Here is an 18,769-nt window from a genome sequence, read left to right on the forward strand (position 1 = left end):
TGCCTGTTTTACTTGTAAATAGTAACTTTGTAGTTAAATATTTAGAGATTTATGAAGAATCGGAAGCAATAAACCACTTGTTCACCATCCCTTACCTAAACTGAAACTCTTAAAAAAATGATGAGAGTACAATCAAAACTTACGCTTAGACCAGGTTTAAACTCAAACAAAACCAACTTACCTCCTCCCTTGAGGCTTGCATTTACGAACATCCGTGGGGTTAGAACTAATTTAGGTTATATTGCAACATTTCTCATAGCAAACACCCCGGATATCTTAGCACTAACTGAGACTAACCTACACTCCTCTATTCCCTCTAACTACTTTAACATGCCTGGAGATTCCCCACTCTGTCATAAGGACTCTGACAGACATATGCACGGGCTTGGAGTCTATATTCGGAACACCCTCCTCTTGACTAGAGTACCTAAACTAGAATCGGACGATCAAGCTTTTATGTGCTTTAGACTTAACATGCAACATTAGTTACTTTTATTTTCTCTACCGCTCACCCTCAACCCAGGACTGCACCCTAATAAACAAAGTCTCTGACAGCATAGATACGCCACTCCCTCTCTCACACAAGTACATGCATTTGGTGACTTCGATGTCCACAACAGCAACTGGCTTGGATTCTTTACTTAGACAGACGCAACTGGTATCAAAACACATAACTTCTCTATATCTCATTCCCTATCACAAATGGCTACGTTTCCAACCCGTTTACCAGACCAGCAAGAATAACACGCGTCACTTTCTGACCACAGTTCCCGATGATTGTATAACGAATGCCTACAGCCTACTTTAGAACGCTGATTATGCAGTGATAATGGTTGAAAGTTCCCTAAACTCTAGAGCCAAAACTGAAGAGTCATTGCTAAAAACGAGATGTCATAAAAAGGCTGTCTGGGAAACAATCAGAGATCATATTAAAGATGCCCCATGGGGAAATATATTTTCTCTTCCTGCTGAACAGTGCGCACTTCAGACAACTGAATGGTTCAACACGGCAATTGAAGCCTATGTTCCCACGCGGAAATTTTATAGCAATCCCCACTCTCCCCAATTGTTTACTTCTACTTGTGCAGCTGCCATTCCACAAAGGCAGCGTGTGTACCGCAGACTTAACCATCATAAGTCAAGTTAAAACAGACCGATGTATATAGAAGCTAGGAGTGACTGTAAGACAGAAATAGCGACAGCTAAGAGAGAATCTACTGAAACTACCAAAATACGCATCGAAGCTAAGAAATAAGGAATCCATGATTTCTGGAAAATCTAAAACAATGTAGTAAATAATGGGCAATCAACAATTCCTCCACTATCCAACAATCATGAGATTTTTTGCACAGCAACCCAAAAAGCTAACATGCTTGCCAGTCGGTTTGCCTCCAACTCCAAACTGGACCCCGCTAACCACCCTCTCCCTGACTTTCCTTTGCGGACAGACGTCACACTAGACGAGCTGAAATTTACCCCTTCTCAGGTGCATGTTGTCATAAAAATTCTTGACACTTCAAAAGCATGTGGACCTGATCTCATTCTGGTTATGTTATTAAAAAATGCTCCGCCAAAGTAGCTCCAGTTCTTTTCAAACTTTACAACAAATGCCTTAATAGATCTTGCTTTATTGCCTGCTGGAAAACTGCTTCTGTGGTACCAGTTTTCAAGAATTCTAGGGAAAGAACTGACCTATTAAATTATCGCCCCATTAGTCTCCTCCCACTTTTCGCCAAAATATGTGAGTCAATAATTAACCAAGCTCTAATCCATCACCTTACAGATGCTAGACTTCTGACTGACCAACAATATGGATTTAGGCAAGCCCGTTCCACAGCTGATATCCTAACTGTAATCTCTGACCGTATATACCATTCACTGGACAAAACAGGGGAGGGTAGAGCGGTAGCTCTAGATATATCTAAGTCTTTCGACAGCGCATGGCATGAAGATCTTCTCAGGAAAATCAGATCATACTGGACGAATACTCAACATAATTAAATCCTTCCTAGATAAGAGAAAAATCCAACTTGTACTCGACGGTCGTGCATCTCGACAATATGATATAAATGCGGGATTTCCCCAGGGGTCTATCATTGGACCTTTATTATTCTTAATATTTATAAATGACCCTGGCAAAAATTATCTCTGAGATAGGTATATATGCTGATGACACCACGCTCTATAAAAGACAGGACAAGAAAACAAATGAACACATATCTAAGGAAATGGCAGAAACACTAGAGGATGACCTCGAATCTGTAGTAGAATGGAGACAAAAATGGGTGGTCACATTCAATGCTGCCAAGACTAAAGTTGTTTCCTTCAATAATTACACGACACCTTCTCTACCATCAATAGCAATGGCCAAGACTTATTATCTGAAAGTACTTCCTTTAAACTCCTCGGCCTAATGTTTACAGGAAATATGAGTTAGAACAATTACATTGAGACTATTGCCAGGACTACTGCGAAGAAGGTAGGCTCTCTCTACCATGCTATAAAGCTACTAACGCCAGAAACTGTACTGTACCTCTATAAAGCCACCTTTCGCCCATGTATGGAGTATTGTTGTCATATTTGGGCTGGTGAATCTGCTACTAGTCTCTCGCTCCTAGACAAGGTTCAAAAGAGAGTAGACAACCTAATAGGTTTTGATGGACGAAATGTAGCATCCCTCTGCCTGTACTACAAGTATTTTAACGGTGAATGCTCCGACCAACTGCAAGCACTTGTACCCCCGATGTAAATAATCCCGACAAACCCGACAAGCAGCTAAATCCCACCCCTATACAATATAGATCCCTAGATGTAAGAGAGCTTTCTACTCCAGTAGTTTCTTCCCCAGATCTGTTAGCCTTTGGAATACCCTTTCGGGACCTTGCTTCCTCAACTGTACTGACATGCAAAAGTTCAAATGTAACATGAACCGACATCTTGCTGCCCAACTCCCTACATAGTACCACTATAGCTTAGGTCCCTGATAGTAGCCCCCTACATCAAAGTGGCAATGTGCCTAGTTTGGAGTGAAAATGTAATTTTTAAAAAAATTGCATAGAAATCATGAATTTAGGTACGGAATCCGTAATTGTATCGAAATTGGGAAATATATTGGCATTGTCTCATCAGTAATATATATACATATATATGTGTGTGTGTGTGTGTGTGTGTCTGTGTGTATGTGTGTGTGTGTGTATGTATGTATGTATGCATATATGTATAAATTCAAGCACGGATCGGTAAATATTTTCCCTGTATGGAAATCGCCGCAGACATGGCATAAATTTACTTTATGTAAGGAACTATTAATGCACTTAAAGATCCAAACCCCATCACCAACAACTGTTGGATACAAAAATTTCAACCTAGAAAACAGCAATCCCCCCTCTTTCGCAGAAAAATCCCTAAAGGGACACGAGATTTACTAATAGCATATTTTGAAACAATATCACATGCATTAGCGAATGGATGTTTTGTAGAGATATATCATACACTCGGGTGTAGGTATTTTTTCTAGCACGCTAGATGTAGTCCATCTTCTTTGCAGCAGCTTTGGCAGTATCTCCTATGAATTTCTTTCAGTCTATGTCATCTGTGAATATTTGTACGAAGAGTTTGAATGACGAAGACGTAGATTAATTGTTATTTTCCACGGAGAGCATTCGCTGGTGGGGTTCTTTTAAATTTATTAAACAACATGAGCTTTGTTTTAATTGCATTAAGTTTTACGATCCTTTCATATCACTAATCTGCGACAGACTAGAGGTCACCTTTTAAGTTTCCAGGAATTGCTTTGGTTACATTTCATACTTACGGAAATAAACCAAAAGACTACATTCTATTCTCCTAAAACGCTGAAAACTAGATACTTGCTATTGTATTTCACAGAAAAAAAAAAAATCATTTTGATTTGGAATGTTATTTTTCTAACTGTTTTCGATTTTTTTTAAACAGCGCGGACGGGCGTATGCAAATGCATGCGAAATGAGGTCACCGCTGGGGAAAAACGAAGACTTTAAAAATCGGATCACGTTAAAGACGGTGAGAACGTTCGAGATCTCGAGAGATGCTAATATGACGCTCGAGAGCACAATCACGTGAAAGTCGCTACAGTGGTTACGAGAGAATGAGGAAAAAATGTCGTTGTACAACAGAACAGCAAGTCAGATTCATTTATTTGCTGACTGTCATCCTCATCTTCATAGTTTTTGTTGTTTCACCACGTTTACAAAAAACTCATCACCCGGCCTTATTCAGGTGATTAACAACGACGGGATAGGAATGATTAGTCTTGTATCCCCAGTGACTATTGCCTTCCATTGCTGTCGAGGTCTCACCGCGTTTTAGCCCGCTAATCCTCTGACCTGCTTTGGGTAGGATTGAAACCGCTACCTTCAAGCAATGCTCATCTGGAACTGTAGAGACTCAACAGCCTAAACGTGGCAAAATCACAACAAATATGAACATAAGGATAACAGTCCGTAAATAAATAAATATAAAGACACAAATTACTCATCTCAAAAGGTCTCAATAAAACGTAATATATAAGTGAGTTGAAGTCATTTCCTATTCTTTTCTGCTTTGCTACTGAGGATACAACGTTTTGGTGTCCAGACAATGTTTCATTTATAAAAAAATCTTGTGATTCCTTTTTTTTTTTAACCCTTTCATCGTAAACAACTTTTGTTTGCAATTATATTAAGAATATTTTAAATTCTTGCATTCAAACTAATGTAGTGATTGCCAGACACTAATTTATTACATGAAACGAAGAAATTGGGACTAAAACCTTTTTTTTCCGAATGGTTTTATTAATTAAAAAAAAAAAAATAGCCGCCGCCGCCAAGTAGAAGAAGAAGAAGAAGAAGAAGAAGTGTTAGACTATTCCGAAGCAGAAAAAAAAAGAAAGAAAAACAGCGATTCTTACCCCTTTGTACTTTGTCTACGGGGAGCGAGAATTACGTCGAAATTAAAGAGTCTACTTTCTAATCTCGAATCTCTGTTGAACTATTAGACTTTTGTCAGGGAATGGCGCATGTTCCAGAGTGGTTCTCGAAGGTGCGTTTTCCGGGGCAATCCATTCATCTTAACAGAGAGAGTTTGTTTATTAACGATCACTTAACGATCACTTAAGGCAGCATCTTCCTTAGAAATATTGAGGACACGTGCTTGGCTTTATTTTTCTATTCAACTTTTTCAGAATTCCGACCCATAAAATAGCAATTCTTCCGGCTTTGTCAGAAAAAAAAATATAGCCGAGGAAAGCGAGAATTGCGAGTTTGGCGGAAGTAGACAAAAGGTTAACTTTTTAATCTATGGGTCTTTCTTGTAACATCAAATTCCTACTATCCTAAATTGTTTAAGAAACGTCTGGAAAAAGACCATGTTGTAGGTAGTAGGGAAACAACCAGTATTGTATAGTTTCTTTTCTCTGTAACGATTTATCTCCTTATCGCACACGTATGTATAATCATGTTTATTGCATTTAACGAAGATGCTGATAAATATATACTCTAGTTTGTTCCAACCGTTTGACAATAAAACACAGAAACTGTTTTTTATTTAATGATTATTTCGTTGGTCGTCGGACGCATCGAGCAAAGATCAAAGGTGAGGTTGCGATTGATGAGCTAATGACGTAACGATCGTTCGTCTTTCTCCTTCTTTCACTCTCTCTGTCTTTGCGCGTCAAACCTTCTCCTTTTATTGACAAATTCTTTCTTTCTTCCATCAGAAGCCAACATATGTGTTAAAGTCCCATATGGTATTTTCTTTGTTTCACCAGAGGTCAATATGTGTGTCAAATTTCAACTTGGTGTTTTCTTTGTTCTTTGCTAACCCGGAATTTGTGTGTGTGTGTGTGTGTGTGTGTTTGTGTGTGTGTGTGTGTACACAATTTCCCAGTGCCCTTTTCCAATACCTAGTATTATAGTTTTCCACGGATGTGAAATATTTTGAGGGGTAAAAATGACTTTCTTCCTAGAATTTTTGTATCTTTTTTTATTTTTCAAGCTTTTAAAAGGTCTTCTTTAAATCCAATTAACATTTCCGCATGATCGAAGCGACTAGAATAAACAGAAAGAGGTTCTGGTTCGCGTTTACGCTTCGCTCAAAAGAGCACACCCGTGAAGAACGAATTTTATACAGTATTACAGTAGACAAATGAGGGGTCGTCTTTCAATGCGATGTCATCACATTAGGGTGAGATATATATGATAAACCAAAGTGTCAAACTTGTGCCGTTGAGAGATGGGGAGGTGTCTGAAGATAGTCAACTGTCTAATTTGAACCCTAATGTGTGTCCAACCTTGGAAAGGGTCAAACTAAAGACAAATAAAACAAAAAAATATATTATATCCACGCATCTTTGGTGATCTGAGTGAAAGAAATATAATAATAATAATAATAATAATAATGATAATAATAATAATAGTAATAGTAATAGTAATAGTAGTAGTAGTAGTAGTAGTAGTAGTAGTAGTAGTAGTAGATGATGATGATGATGATGATGATGATGATTGTGAAAGAGGTGGTAGGGAAGAGATCACCTACTGAAGTTTACTTTTACGTTTTACGTTCACGAAAATATATCACCCGGATCTTTACGATTATCTAAAGAAAAATCACTCTGTAAATAAATATTCAGTGATTATAAAATATCGGAATCGGGAAAAATTTTGGTATGGTCCCATCACTTATATATATATAAAACAAAAAAAAAATTATTATATACATGCATTTTTTTTTTTTACACAGAGATCACCACTTATCAAGGCCCGGAAGCCACTCAGGGATAAGGGTTATTGCAAGTACATTACGTAAGTGTGGAGATTTGATGAAGTGTTTACTTAAGGGGGCGGTTCATTAGGAATTTAACATTGGACTTGAAGACATCCAAGTTGTAGTCCGGTGGGAAGCAGGCAGACGGAACAGAGTTCCACAGGCGTGCAGTTCTAAGAAAGAAGCTGCGTTCATGGAATCCGCGTTTTGATTTAGGCACAGATATAGAGTGGGGGAAATTTTTCACAGTGGATTCAGCTAGACGGGTGTTTTTCGTGAAAGATTGGCGAGGGGGGACCAGAGATTGGAGTTCAGACGAGCACTTGCCATGGAAATAACGATAAAACAAGGATAGGCTCGCAACGTCTCTTCTGTGGGAGAGAGGTTGCAGGGTAGAGAAAAGGGCGTCCCCCACTAAGCCACAAAGTCTATTTTGTACTCTGTCAAGGCAGGATAGGCTGTTTTTAGCAGCTCCTGCCCAGATATGGCAGCAGTATTCCATGCTTGCATCTTTTATGATCTTAGTGAAAGATCCTTGTGAGCCAATAATAATAATGATGATGATGATGATAATAATAATAATAATAATTATATTCATATATATATATATATATATATATATATATATATATATATATATATATATATATATATATATGTATATGCTAGTGTTAGGACGATTGGTCGGAATCAGAATCAGGAATCGAGAAAATCAGAAAATTTTAAGCTACCTGAATCGGTATTTATAAAATCGAAGAAAACTGTGCCTACTTCTCGATGCCAAAAACGATTCTCGCAATTATTTATTATTTAGTTTTTGTTTTTTATTATTATTTTTCCATTACTAATAAAGATAAAATGGTAAATGTGTCTTGGTTAAAACCAAGACACATTTACCACTTTATCTTTATCTACATTTACCATTTGAAAATGTTTAGATTTTATCTTTATCTACATTTACCATTTGAAAATGTTTAGATTTTTTTTTTTTTTTTACATAGGAGTCGTCATTTATCAAGACCCGGAGGCACTTCGAGGACAAGGGTTAATGAGGGTACAGTAGTCAATGGAAAAATGTAGTAATCGTTATTAGTGGAAATTTGGTAAATTGGATTACTTAAGGAGACAGCTCATAAAGAATTTGTTTACATGGGACTTGAAGACGACCAAATTGTAGTCGGTTTGAAAGCAGGAAAAAGTTCAAGTTTAGGCACAGATAAATAGTGGCGGACATTATTGATAGTGGTTTCAGCTAGACGAGTGTTTTTCGTAGAAAGTTTGGCGACGGTGAACCATAGATTGGAGCTCAGACGAGCACTTGCCATGAAAATAACGATGAAGCAAAGAGAGGCTCGCAAAGTTTCTTTCGGGGGAAAGAGGTTGCAGAGAAGAGATCACCCACTGAATTGCACTTTTACATTCACGAAAATCTATCACCTGGGTCTTTACGATAATCTAAAGAACAACAACTCTGTAAATAAATATTTAGTGATTATAAAACAATCGGAATCGGTAATTGTATCGGAATCGGAAATTTAAAATAAAATCGGTAATTGTATCAGAATCAGGAAAAATTTCGGAATGGTCCCATCACTAATATATATATATATATATATATATATATATATATATATATATATATATATATATATATAGACACATATATACACATATATATATATATATATACAGGATTACTTAGTTTAATCACATAAATAACAAAAATATGAAGACATAATTTTATGCGTATTTTTCAGTATTTACTTCAACAGTGCTCAATGCATAGGTAGAGCTAGGTAGTAAGTTATGAAAATATATATGGCAATTGAGCTACACAGAATATTCCGCGTTTGATTCTCGTGAAAATTCGTCAGCCTTATATATATATATATATATATATATATATATATATAATATATATATATATATATATATATATATATATATATATATATATATATATATATATATATATATATGAGAATAATGGAAATAGTATTCCGACGAAATAGAGAAATAAATAGGAAAAATGTGTTTATCAACGTTTCGTCTTTATTTCGAGACTTCCCCTAGATGAAGTCACGAAATTGAAATAAAGACCAAACGTTGATGAACACATAACTCGATATATATATATATATATATATATATATATATATATATATATATATATATATATATATATATATGTATATATATATATTAAAGTTTTAACATAGTATTTTCATAAATCAATCAGGCTTAACATTTACAATATTATGTTCTTTGGTCTGTCACATTTGTCTTTCCACGCTTTATTTTGAAAAGAACAATGTTAGGTGCGTCTACGCATCTCCGTATGGAGATATGTCTGTCTGTCTATCAAGTTCAAGTTGGAAATACGATAGTCATTGCTTGACGCGTAGATTAGATGGGCGTAGCTTAAGGATAGCCTCGTTCTTCTCGTTATTTATTTGGGTTTCTAATTAAATCGCGGGCGCATCTCCGTTAAGATAAGCCGTCGGAAATAAATTGAGTGTGATTGGGACACCAATCTAAAAAAAAAAAAAAAAGACAGCAGTGAAGAAAAATAAAACCAAAAATTAATTAATCACCAAATTTACCCATGGACGCACACGAGACTGATGGTTTATCAACATGGGTTCCTGTTCCCGACCCCCCGGGGGAATTCTTTCTGTATGCTTTTTGTTTTTGTCAATATTTACTTAAGATATTTGTTTGGTTAAGGGAGTATTTGGCCCTAATGCGAACCTGTAGAATTTGGCAGGGAATAGCACAAATTCTCCTACCCGAAAATTTAAAGAGTTCAACATCATTATGTTATTTACCTCGTTTTCAAAAGGTTAGGCACAAGGTCACTCATGGATTCGATGAAAGTATTTTTGTGAAACGAACTGAATTCGTTCTGAGAAAATATCTCGCTGCTCAACTCCTTACTTCGAGTATCCATCTAATCTTGAACTCTAATTCACAATAATCCTTGATGTTTCAATAGCAATTTGCTTTGTACGGAGTGTATATGAATATAAAAATAAAATAAAAACGGGCGATCCAAGATAGAAAGACTCGTTCAAGTGATAACCAACGTCTGATCCTTATTAGGTATCAACCTTGGAAACGACATTAAAAAAAACTATCATTATTTATTTATTTATTTATTTATTTACGGACTGTTATCCTCGCCTCTTTATAAGTGTTTTTTTTTTTTACATTTTCACCCCAAACAAGGCACATTGCCACTTTGGTGTGGGGAGCTACTATCAGGGGCAGCAACTACTGGGGCACTATGTTGGGATTTGGGCAGCAAGATGTCGGTTCACGTTACACTTGAACTTCTGCATGTCAGTATACTTAGGGAAGCAGGGACCTGGAATGGAATTCCAGAGTCTTGCGCTTCTGGGGAAGAAACTACTGGAATAGAAAGATCTTTTACATCTATGGATCTCTACTGTGTGGGGGTGGGATTTAGCTGCCTGTCGGGTTTGTCGAGGGTGTCTACGTCGTGGGGGGCACAAGTGTCTGCAGTTCGTCAGAGCATTCACCATTTAAACAGTGTTGCTGTTTAACCACGTTTCGGCCAACTCATCTTCTGGTCTTCTTCAATGTTATAGTCAGTCGGGAAGCAGCTCCGAGGTATTTTGTTCAGCACATGCATAGTTCTGGAAAATAAAGATTTATCATGGGAATTTTGTTAAATTTTAAGCAAAAATAGGTAGTAAAGGACATTTTTGACAGTTGTTGTAGATAGACGAGTGGTTGTTGTGAATGATCTACAGAAAGGATCCATAGATTGAAGCTGGGTCTATGGATGGCAGAACTAGTGTTGGGACGATTAATCGGAAAATGATAAAATAGCAAATATTTATTGATTTTTATCTATTAATAAAATTAAAATCTATAGATAACCTCCACAAGTAGATTTGTATATTTTCGAAAGTATATCCACATATCACTTGGATAATTACGGTAATCTGATCCCCCCCCCTTAAAAATAATAACTCTATAATTAATTATATATAGATTGTTTTTAAATCGGAGTCGTTCTTGTATCAGAATCACAAAGTTAAAACATAATTGGTAATTGTAAATCGGGAAAACTATTCGAATCGTCTCATCACTAGACAGAGCACCATTGCTTGCAATAAATTGTCCACAAACATTGTTCAGGGAAACGATCCGAGATCGTTTGATGCAGGCGTAGTTTTATTTTACCAGAGTGCTTTTAGCCACGCTGCAACCCTAACACCGCCGGGATCTCAAGTAAACTACCTTAGTAACCAAAATATCGTTATTTCCATGGGAAGTGCTCGTCTGAGCTCCGATCTCTGATCCCCCCCTCGCCAATCTTTCACGAAACACATCCGTCTTGCTGACACCACGGTCAGTAATATTCCCCATTCTTCATCTGTGCCTAAATCAAAACGTAGATTCCATGAACAAGGCTTCATTCTTAGAAGTTCACGCCTGTGGAACTCTCTTCCGTTTGCCTGTTTCCCACCTGACTACAACTTGGATGTCTTCAAGTCCAACATAAACAAGTTCCTGTTGAACCGCCCCCCCACCTTAAGTAAGCCACTTTATCAAATCTCCATTACTAGCGATTACTACGATACTATCCAATTGATTACTGTACACGCAATAACCCTTATCCCCGAGTGGCCTCCGGGCCTTGGTAAGTGGTGACTTCCTTGCGAAAACAATTATCGATGTTATGGCTCTTACAAAAACCATTGGCACAGCAATGTAACCTTGATGAGGGGTTGTATATTAATGTTGTTATGATGATGATGATGATGATGATGATGATGATGATTATGATGATGATGATGATGATGATCCTTTGCGTCAATCCTACTGGAGTAAAGAGCTTCAGATAGCATTAATTTTTAACTATTGATAAAATTAAAATCTATAGATCACCGCTACATGTAGATCTGTACGCTTTCGAAAATATATCCACCTATCACCTATCACATATCACCGAAGAGTTGGTTCAGACAATATTCTCAGCTTAATGCTATAACATTAGTAATAGACCTCGGTCCTATGAGTATCTAAGCTTAAGAAAAAAGCTTTAGAAATTCATTTCACTAGGCTTCATGACCCTTACACGGTGTCTTATACCTTGAGCCAAACTTATTTGAACTTTGTAGGACCACTTAACGGAAAATCAGTACGACAAGCTAGTTTGGATCGGGAGTGTAAATGAGGGCTAGGAAAGAAGGGAGGGTGGTAAAGTTGCGGTCTTAAAAAGGGTAGGGAGATCTTGTTTTTCTGTGCGGCAGGGGATTTGAGGGTCGAAGAGAGGGTCGTCAGGAAGAATTCCAATTAAGCGGGGGTGGACATCTTTTAATGCTATTAATGGGATCATTTTAGAAACCAGGGGAGAAACGGGTCCTCAGAATAAATAAAATAGAATCGGGATTTTTAGAATCTGAAAACAGAACGAGGATAGAAAGATAGGAAGAAAGAAAACGATCGGGAATATAAGAAGAAGTTGAAGTAGAAGACGAAAAAGGAGACGAAATAGAAGTAGCGGAGAAAGAGGGGAAGGTGAAGAAAGAAAACGAGAAGTATGACGTGAAGAAGAAGAAGAAGAAGAAGAACAACAACAACAACAACAATTACAACAAGAAAAAAGAAGAAGAAAAAGAAGAACAAGACAAAGAAAAAGAAGAAAGAAAAAAAGAAGAAAAATAAAAACAAGAAGAAGAAAAAGAAAAAAAACAACAAGAGCAAGAAAGAAGAAAAAGAAGAAGAAGAAAAAAAAAGAAAAAGAAGAAGAAAAAGAAGAAGAAGATGAATAAAAACAAGAAGAAGAAGAAAGAAAAAGAAGAACAAGAAGAAGAAAAAAAAGAAAAAACAACAACAACAAGAAAGAAGAAAAAAGAAGAAAGAAAAAAGAAGAAAAAGAAGAAGAACAAGAAAAAATAAGAAAAGGAAAAAGAAAAAGAAGAAAGAAAAAAGAAAAAAGAAGAAGAACAACAAGAAGAAAGAAGAAAAAGAAGAAGAAGAAAAAGAAGAAAGAAAAAAGAAAAAGAAGAAGAAAAAGAAGAAGAAAAAGAAGAAGAAAAAGGAAAAAAGAAGAAAGGAACAAGAAGAAGGAAGAAAAAGAAGAATAAGAAAGAAGAATAAAAGAAGAAGAAAGAAAAAAGGAGAACAGCAACAAGAAAGAAGAACAAGAACGAGAATAAAAAGAAACAACCGTAAAAAGAAGAGGACGTAGAAGAAGTTGAGTAGGCAAAAAAAAAGACGAGAGAAAGAAAAAGAAAAGGTAATAGGTAGTGAGATATGAGGATAAGACGCTGTAAATAGAGGAAATTAAAAAAGAAGAAAAAAGAACGTAAAAAATGAGGATAAATCATCATGAAAATCAAGAAGAGCAAAAACAGCAATAAAAAACAAATAAGAAAAGACGAGAATAGACAGACCTGAAAAATAAGCAATCGCGGTAGAAAGTGGAAATGAATGATAACAACAGGTTGTCTCAAATGTTCGTAAACACTTTTAAAAAATAGAATTTTCATGCAATTTTTAATTGTTTCCTTTTTTTTTTGTTTCGTTTATATTTTTATACTGATCTTCATTTTTTTTCAATTCCATTGATAAAATGGAGCTGCGCGTTCTGATTCGTTACTGGTGAAAGCGAGGTATTTTAATCAGAAAACCCATAGAAGAGATTTGTGGTATCGCATGTAAAAAAACAGTTGCATTTTGTGGCGATCTCAAAGTGGTACACGCGTTTCGATTCTGGCCACATGAGTCTTAAAAATAAGCCTCGTTCAGAACGGCCGTCAAGGTTAGATAATGAAGACTTGACAACCAGGTTGGACATTTCGCCATCATCGAGCACTCGAGAATTGGCCGATGAGCTTGGATTTGGAAAATCAGCAATCCACCGATAGTTGAAGCAACATGATCTTGTTCACAAAAAGCCGGGACAAGATCCGCAAAAACGCAATGGCAATAGGAGGATGGGGTTGGGGTTGGGTTAGAGAACTTATAGATATGCGGCTTCAGTGTTCTTGGTTCCATTATTATTATGCGACTTCCTTAAGATATGCTGACCTTGTGTCCAGCTCTGATCAACCGAAACCGCGCTTTGATGCAGAAGGACAATGCCAAACCATACAATGTCAGGAAAATCAAAGACAAGTTCGAAGAGCTGGACGTCGTTAGGGTTTTGCCGCATCCAAACTACAATCCTTACTTGCCTCCCTCAGATCACTTTCTGAAAGGCTTCCGAATCGTTTAATGAAATCAAGGAAACGTGTAAAGAATTCTTTGATTTGAAGCCGGTTGAATGGTACTTTGAACAGATACGGAAGCTTGCAGATGGATGGCAGAAAGTCTTGGAAATAATAGTGTTTATCTTGAGGATTAAATTTTTTTGTTATTACTTGGCGAGTAAAGCAATCGAAATAATACTAATCGAACCTCCACTGGATAAGTGCGAAGAGGAGACTTTGGGGTAGCTTATTGCCAACAAAATTACAGCGAAGACCAATCCTCGCTACCAACGAGAAATCAGTGGTAAACGGCTGAGGCGATAATTCAGATTAATTTGGAAATGTTATTAATGAGGTGGTGATTACTGAAATCTGGAGAAATGTGTTGTCACTCAGAGTCCAGGAGACACCAACACGTGGTTCTCGAATATGTGTGTGAAAACTTCTAGCGAGTAAATAATAATAATAATAATAATAATAACAACAACAATAATAACAACAACAACAACAACAATAATAATAATAACAACAACAATAATAATAATGATAACAATAATAATAACAACAACAACAATAATAATGATAACAATAATAACAACAGCAACAACAATAATAATAACAACAACAATAATAATAATAACAACAGCAAAAACAATAATAATAATAATAATAATAATGATAATGATAATGATAATAATAATATAAAGAATGGAGAAGGAGGAGTAGAAGGAGGGGGAGGAATTAGAAGCAGGAAAAGAAAAGGAGAAGAAAAATAAGTAGAAGTAGAATGAGAATGAGAAGTAGAAGACGAAAAAGAAGACGAAAAAGTAGGAAAAGAAAAAAAAGAAAGTAGAAAGGAAAAGATGTTAAATAAGAATAATTATAAGAAGAAAATACGCCCGTGGAACTCTCTACCGTTTGCCTGTTTCCCACCTGACTACAACTTGGATGTCTTCAAGTCCAACATAAACAAATTCCTAATGAACCGCCCCCGCTAAGTAAGACCCTTTATCAAATCTCCAATACAAACGATTACTACGACACTATCCCATTGATTACTGTACACGCAATTATCCTTATTCTCGAGTGGCTTCCGGACCTTGATAAGTGGTGACCTTCATGTAAAAAAAGAAAACAAAGAAAAAGAAAGGAAAGGAAAGAGGGATACAAAAACGATAAGTAAGTCAAAGAAGGTAAAAACATAAAATAGAATCCAAAGCATAAAATCGAAAGAAAAAAAATATATATAAAGAACAAGAAAAGCAGAAAATGGTGAATGAAAATAGCGAAAGAAAAATGGATGGACAGGAGAAAAAGCCAGAAAAAAGAAAGTGAAAAAAAAAATAGATGAAAAAAAAAAAGATGAAGCTGAGGAATGAATTGTGTGTGTGTGGGGGGGTCCTTTTCTCTTCCCTGCAACCTCTTTCTCACAGAAGAGATGTTGCGAGTTTGTCTTTGCTTCATCGTTATTTTCATGGCAAGTGCTCGGCTGAGCTCGATTCTATGGTCCCCCCTCGCCAAACTTTCACAAGAAACGCCCGTCTAGCAGAAAACACTATCACTAATTTCCCCCACTCTTTACCTGTGCCTAAACGTAAACGCAGATTCCATGAACAAAGCTTCTTTCTTAGAACTGCACGCATGTGGAATTGTTTTCCGTTTTCCTGCTGACTACAATATGGTTGTCTTCAAGTCTAACGTAAACAAGTTATTGATGAGCCGTTCCATATAAGTTAACAAATTTACCGAATCTCCATTACTAACGGTTACTATATTGTCCAATTTCTACTGTACACACTTTAATCCTTATCCTCGAGTGGCCTTTTGACCTTGATAAGTGGTGAAGCCTATGTAAAAAAAAGAAATGGATGGTGTAGAGAAGAATAAGTATAATGATAACATCTATAAAAGAAAAAAAAACAATCAAAGGAAGAACAAAAAAAACGGAAAGAAATAGAGTCTAAACTATTCAGACGTCAGAGCGACCCGAACGACAACCTGCTGAGCCTGTCTACGGATGTCTCTTGACCCAACTGACCTTCTCAGCCTCTCCACTAAGTAATAACGTTAACGTCGAGCCTAAATAGATTTCCTTTAAATGTTTCTTCAGCTCCTGAAATACGAGCCCCATCCGACCCTATAGACACCCGTGGTCTTACAAGATCTCGAGTTGTCATTATTCCCTGCGAACCCCCTCCTCGGAAAACTGTCTGCGCACTCGCAAAATGTTTCGCGTTTCTTACTATTTGGGAGACAAGGCGCATATGAAGGATCGTAAAACGACAATCAATAGGTGTCAGTTATTCTCGGGATTTTGTTAGGCCCCTTCTACAATTTGACAAACACCAATTATGATGCATCGATTACACATCTTATCTGGACACAAGGTCAGCATATCTTAAGGACGCCGCATAATAATAATGGAACCAAGAACACTGAAGCCGCATATCTATACGTTTTTTTAAAACCAACCCAACCCCATCCTCCCATTGCCACAAAACTGACCCCCTCCTCCACCAAAGAAAAGAGTGAGACCAAATAACCAAGTAGAGTCAATGAGTAAGGAAAGACCGAGGAACTGACCGGATCTCCGCCAGATAAGTGCGAAGAAAACTGAAACCTTCAGGAGGCTTATTCCCACTCAAATTCCAGTGAAGATTAATAGCCGCTGCCAACGAGAAATCAATGGCAAGCATCTGTTGCAATAATGCAAATTTATTTGCAAATGTTATCGAAAGAGGTAGAGAGTACTGGACACCTGGGGAAACTTGTTGTCACTCAGCTTCCAGGGAACACAACAGGCTGTTTTCAAAGAGAGATCTTTGATGACCAGTGTGAAATCTCCTTGTGTGCCAATAATAATAATAGTAATAATAGTAATAATAGTAGTAATAATAATAATAATAATAATAATAATAATAATAATAATAATAATTCCATCATGCCAATCATCGTAGCTTGGCTCAATTCCTGATGATCTTGAGAAAGAGTTGAATTCCTTGGGAATTAAATTCAACATCACCGTACTCCAGAAGTTAGTTTTGTTTGGCACATCAAACATCCTACACCAGGTGCTTTGCATCCAATTGTTTCATTTTCCTATGCTCATTTGTTTTGGTGTCGAGCGAAAAAAAACGGTGTAAAACATCACAACACTGCGAAGTTAACGAACGTAATATTATTATTATTATTATTATTATTATTATTAATAATAATAATAATAATAATAATAATAATAATAATAATAATAATAATAATAATAATGGCATTTGGAATGGTTTTAAAACAAAACGATATTTACCAGAACAATAAGATTGACCAGATTACATGACGTAAGATTACTATCAAAGAAATAAATTGTTCTTATATTCACGGAACACAGGCCAGGGTTAGTCTTTTGCAGCCAGTCAGCTAGCGAGCGGGGTGGATGAATCGACGTCTTCGTTTTCGGCTCGGCTAATATTTGGTCTCTTACTGTCCATGAAAGAATCCAGTTCATACAAGTAGAGAAGATGTAGAAACTAAGCTAAACGTCCGCAAACTCCGAAGGAGCGTGAATAAAGTTATCTATGAATCATAACTTGGTATTCGCCATTCCTTTGGAGGAGGACATCTGTTACAGGACTTCAAGGAAAAGCCGCACCGCCGGACAATAGGCATGGGCATGGTCTTTGCGCCATGCAGACAAAGACTAATAAACATTTGTAACATGCACCCACACAAGAGCCAAACAAAAGGACATATACATCCATTAAAAGAGTCACTAGACGATAGGATCGGGTAACATACAAACATTGATATTGTTATAACAATCAAAAGCTAAAGTGGAAATAATCTTAATAAAAGATAAGAGTTATTGCCCTTAGATAGACGAAGAGAAAAGACTAGAGAGTTCTAGGGATAATGGACAAGGTGGCAGCTGCTAAAAAGCGTGCATTATATCGTGCTGTAAATATAATTTGTGTTTCAACTGTAATTAATATATTTAACCTAAAATAAGCTTGTTTACTTTTCATTAAAATATTCCATGATTCCGACAACCCATTTCTCCGGATACAAGAAAATTGGCGACGAAGATGAGATTGGATTCAAAAACAAACCTCAAAAACAGAATTTGCACATGGAGTAAATTGAAGAAAAAATAAACGTATATCGAAGAATTTCTTTCCTGCACAAACGAAAAAAAGATCGTTACGTATGTTTTTTTTTGTGAACACACATAAAAAATAGATTTTTTCTTCCACAACAATGTTTTTTTTGTGACCACACGAATAAAAAGATACCATATTCTTCTACAACAATGTTTTTTTTTTGTAACCACACGTAAAAATGATACCTTTTTCTTCTACAACAAAATCTTTTGTAAACACATGTAAAAAAGACACCTTTTTATTCTACAATAATGTTTTTGTGAACACACGTAAATAAAGATACCTTTTGTCTTCTAAAAACATGTTTTTTCTGAACACACGTAAAAAAGATACCTTTATCCTTCTACAATAATGTTTTTATGAACACACCAAACAAAGACGATAACATTTTTCTTAAACAATAATATTTTTTGTGAACACACGAAAAAAGGTAGCTTTTTTCTTCTATAATAATGTTTTTTGGGGACACACGGAAAACATATACCTCATTTCTTCTACAATAATGTTTTTGTTAACACCCGTAAAAAAGGTAGCTTTTTTCTTCTACGATAATGTTTTTTGTGAACACACGAAATAATAGATACCTTTATTCTACAATAATGTTTTTTG

The 18,769-nt window shown here is 36.2% G+C and overlaps 1 protein-coding gene across 1 annotated transcript in view; it reads left to right on the forward strand.

Moving 5' to 3' along the window:
* The window catches only part of LOC145260236 (uncharacterized), a 32,087-nt gene extending 18,402 nt beyond the window's left edge, over positions 1–13,685 (forward strand). Inside the window, exon 3 of the mRNA XM_080118064.1 lies at positions 13,512–13,685. Coding sequence (XP_079974190.1) covers positions 13,512–13,685 — 174 coding nt within the window. The remainder of the gene's footprint in view (positions 1–13,511) is intronic.
* The last annotated feature ends 5,084 nt before the right edge of the window (positions 13,686–18,769 follow it).

This window comes from Euprymna scolopes, chromosome 36 (genome assembly GCF_053919585.1).
Source record: "Euprymna scolopes isolate OS-2025 chromosome 36, ASM5391958v1, whole genome shotgun sequence".
Taxonomy (NCBI): domain Eukaryota; kingdom Metazoa; phylum Mollusca; class Cephalopoda; order Sepiida; family Sepiolidae; genus Euprymna; species Euprymna scolopes.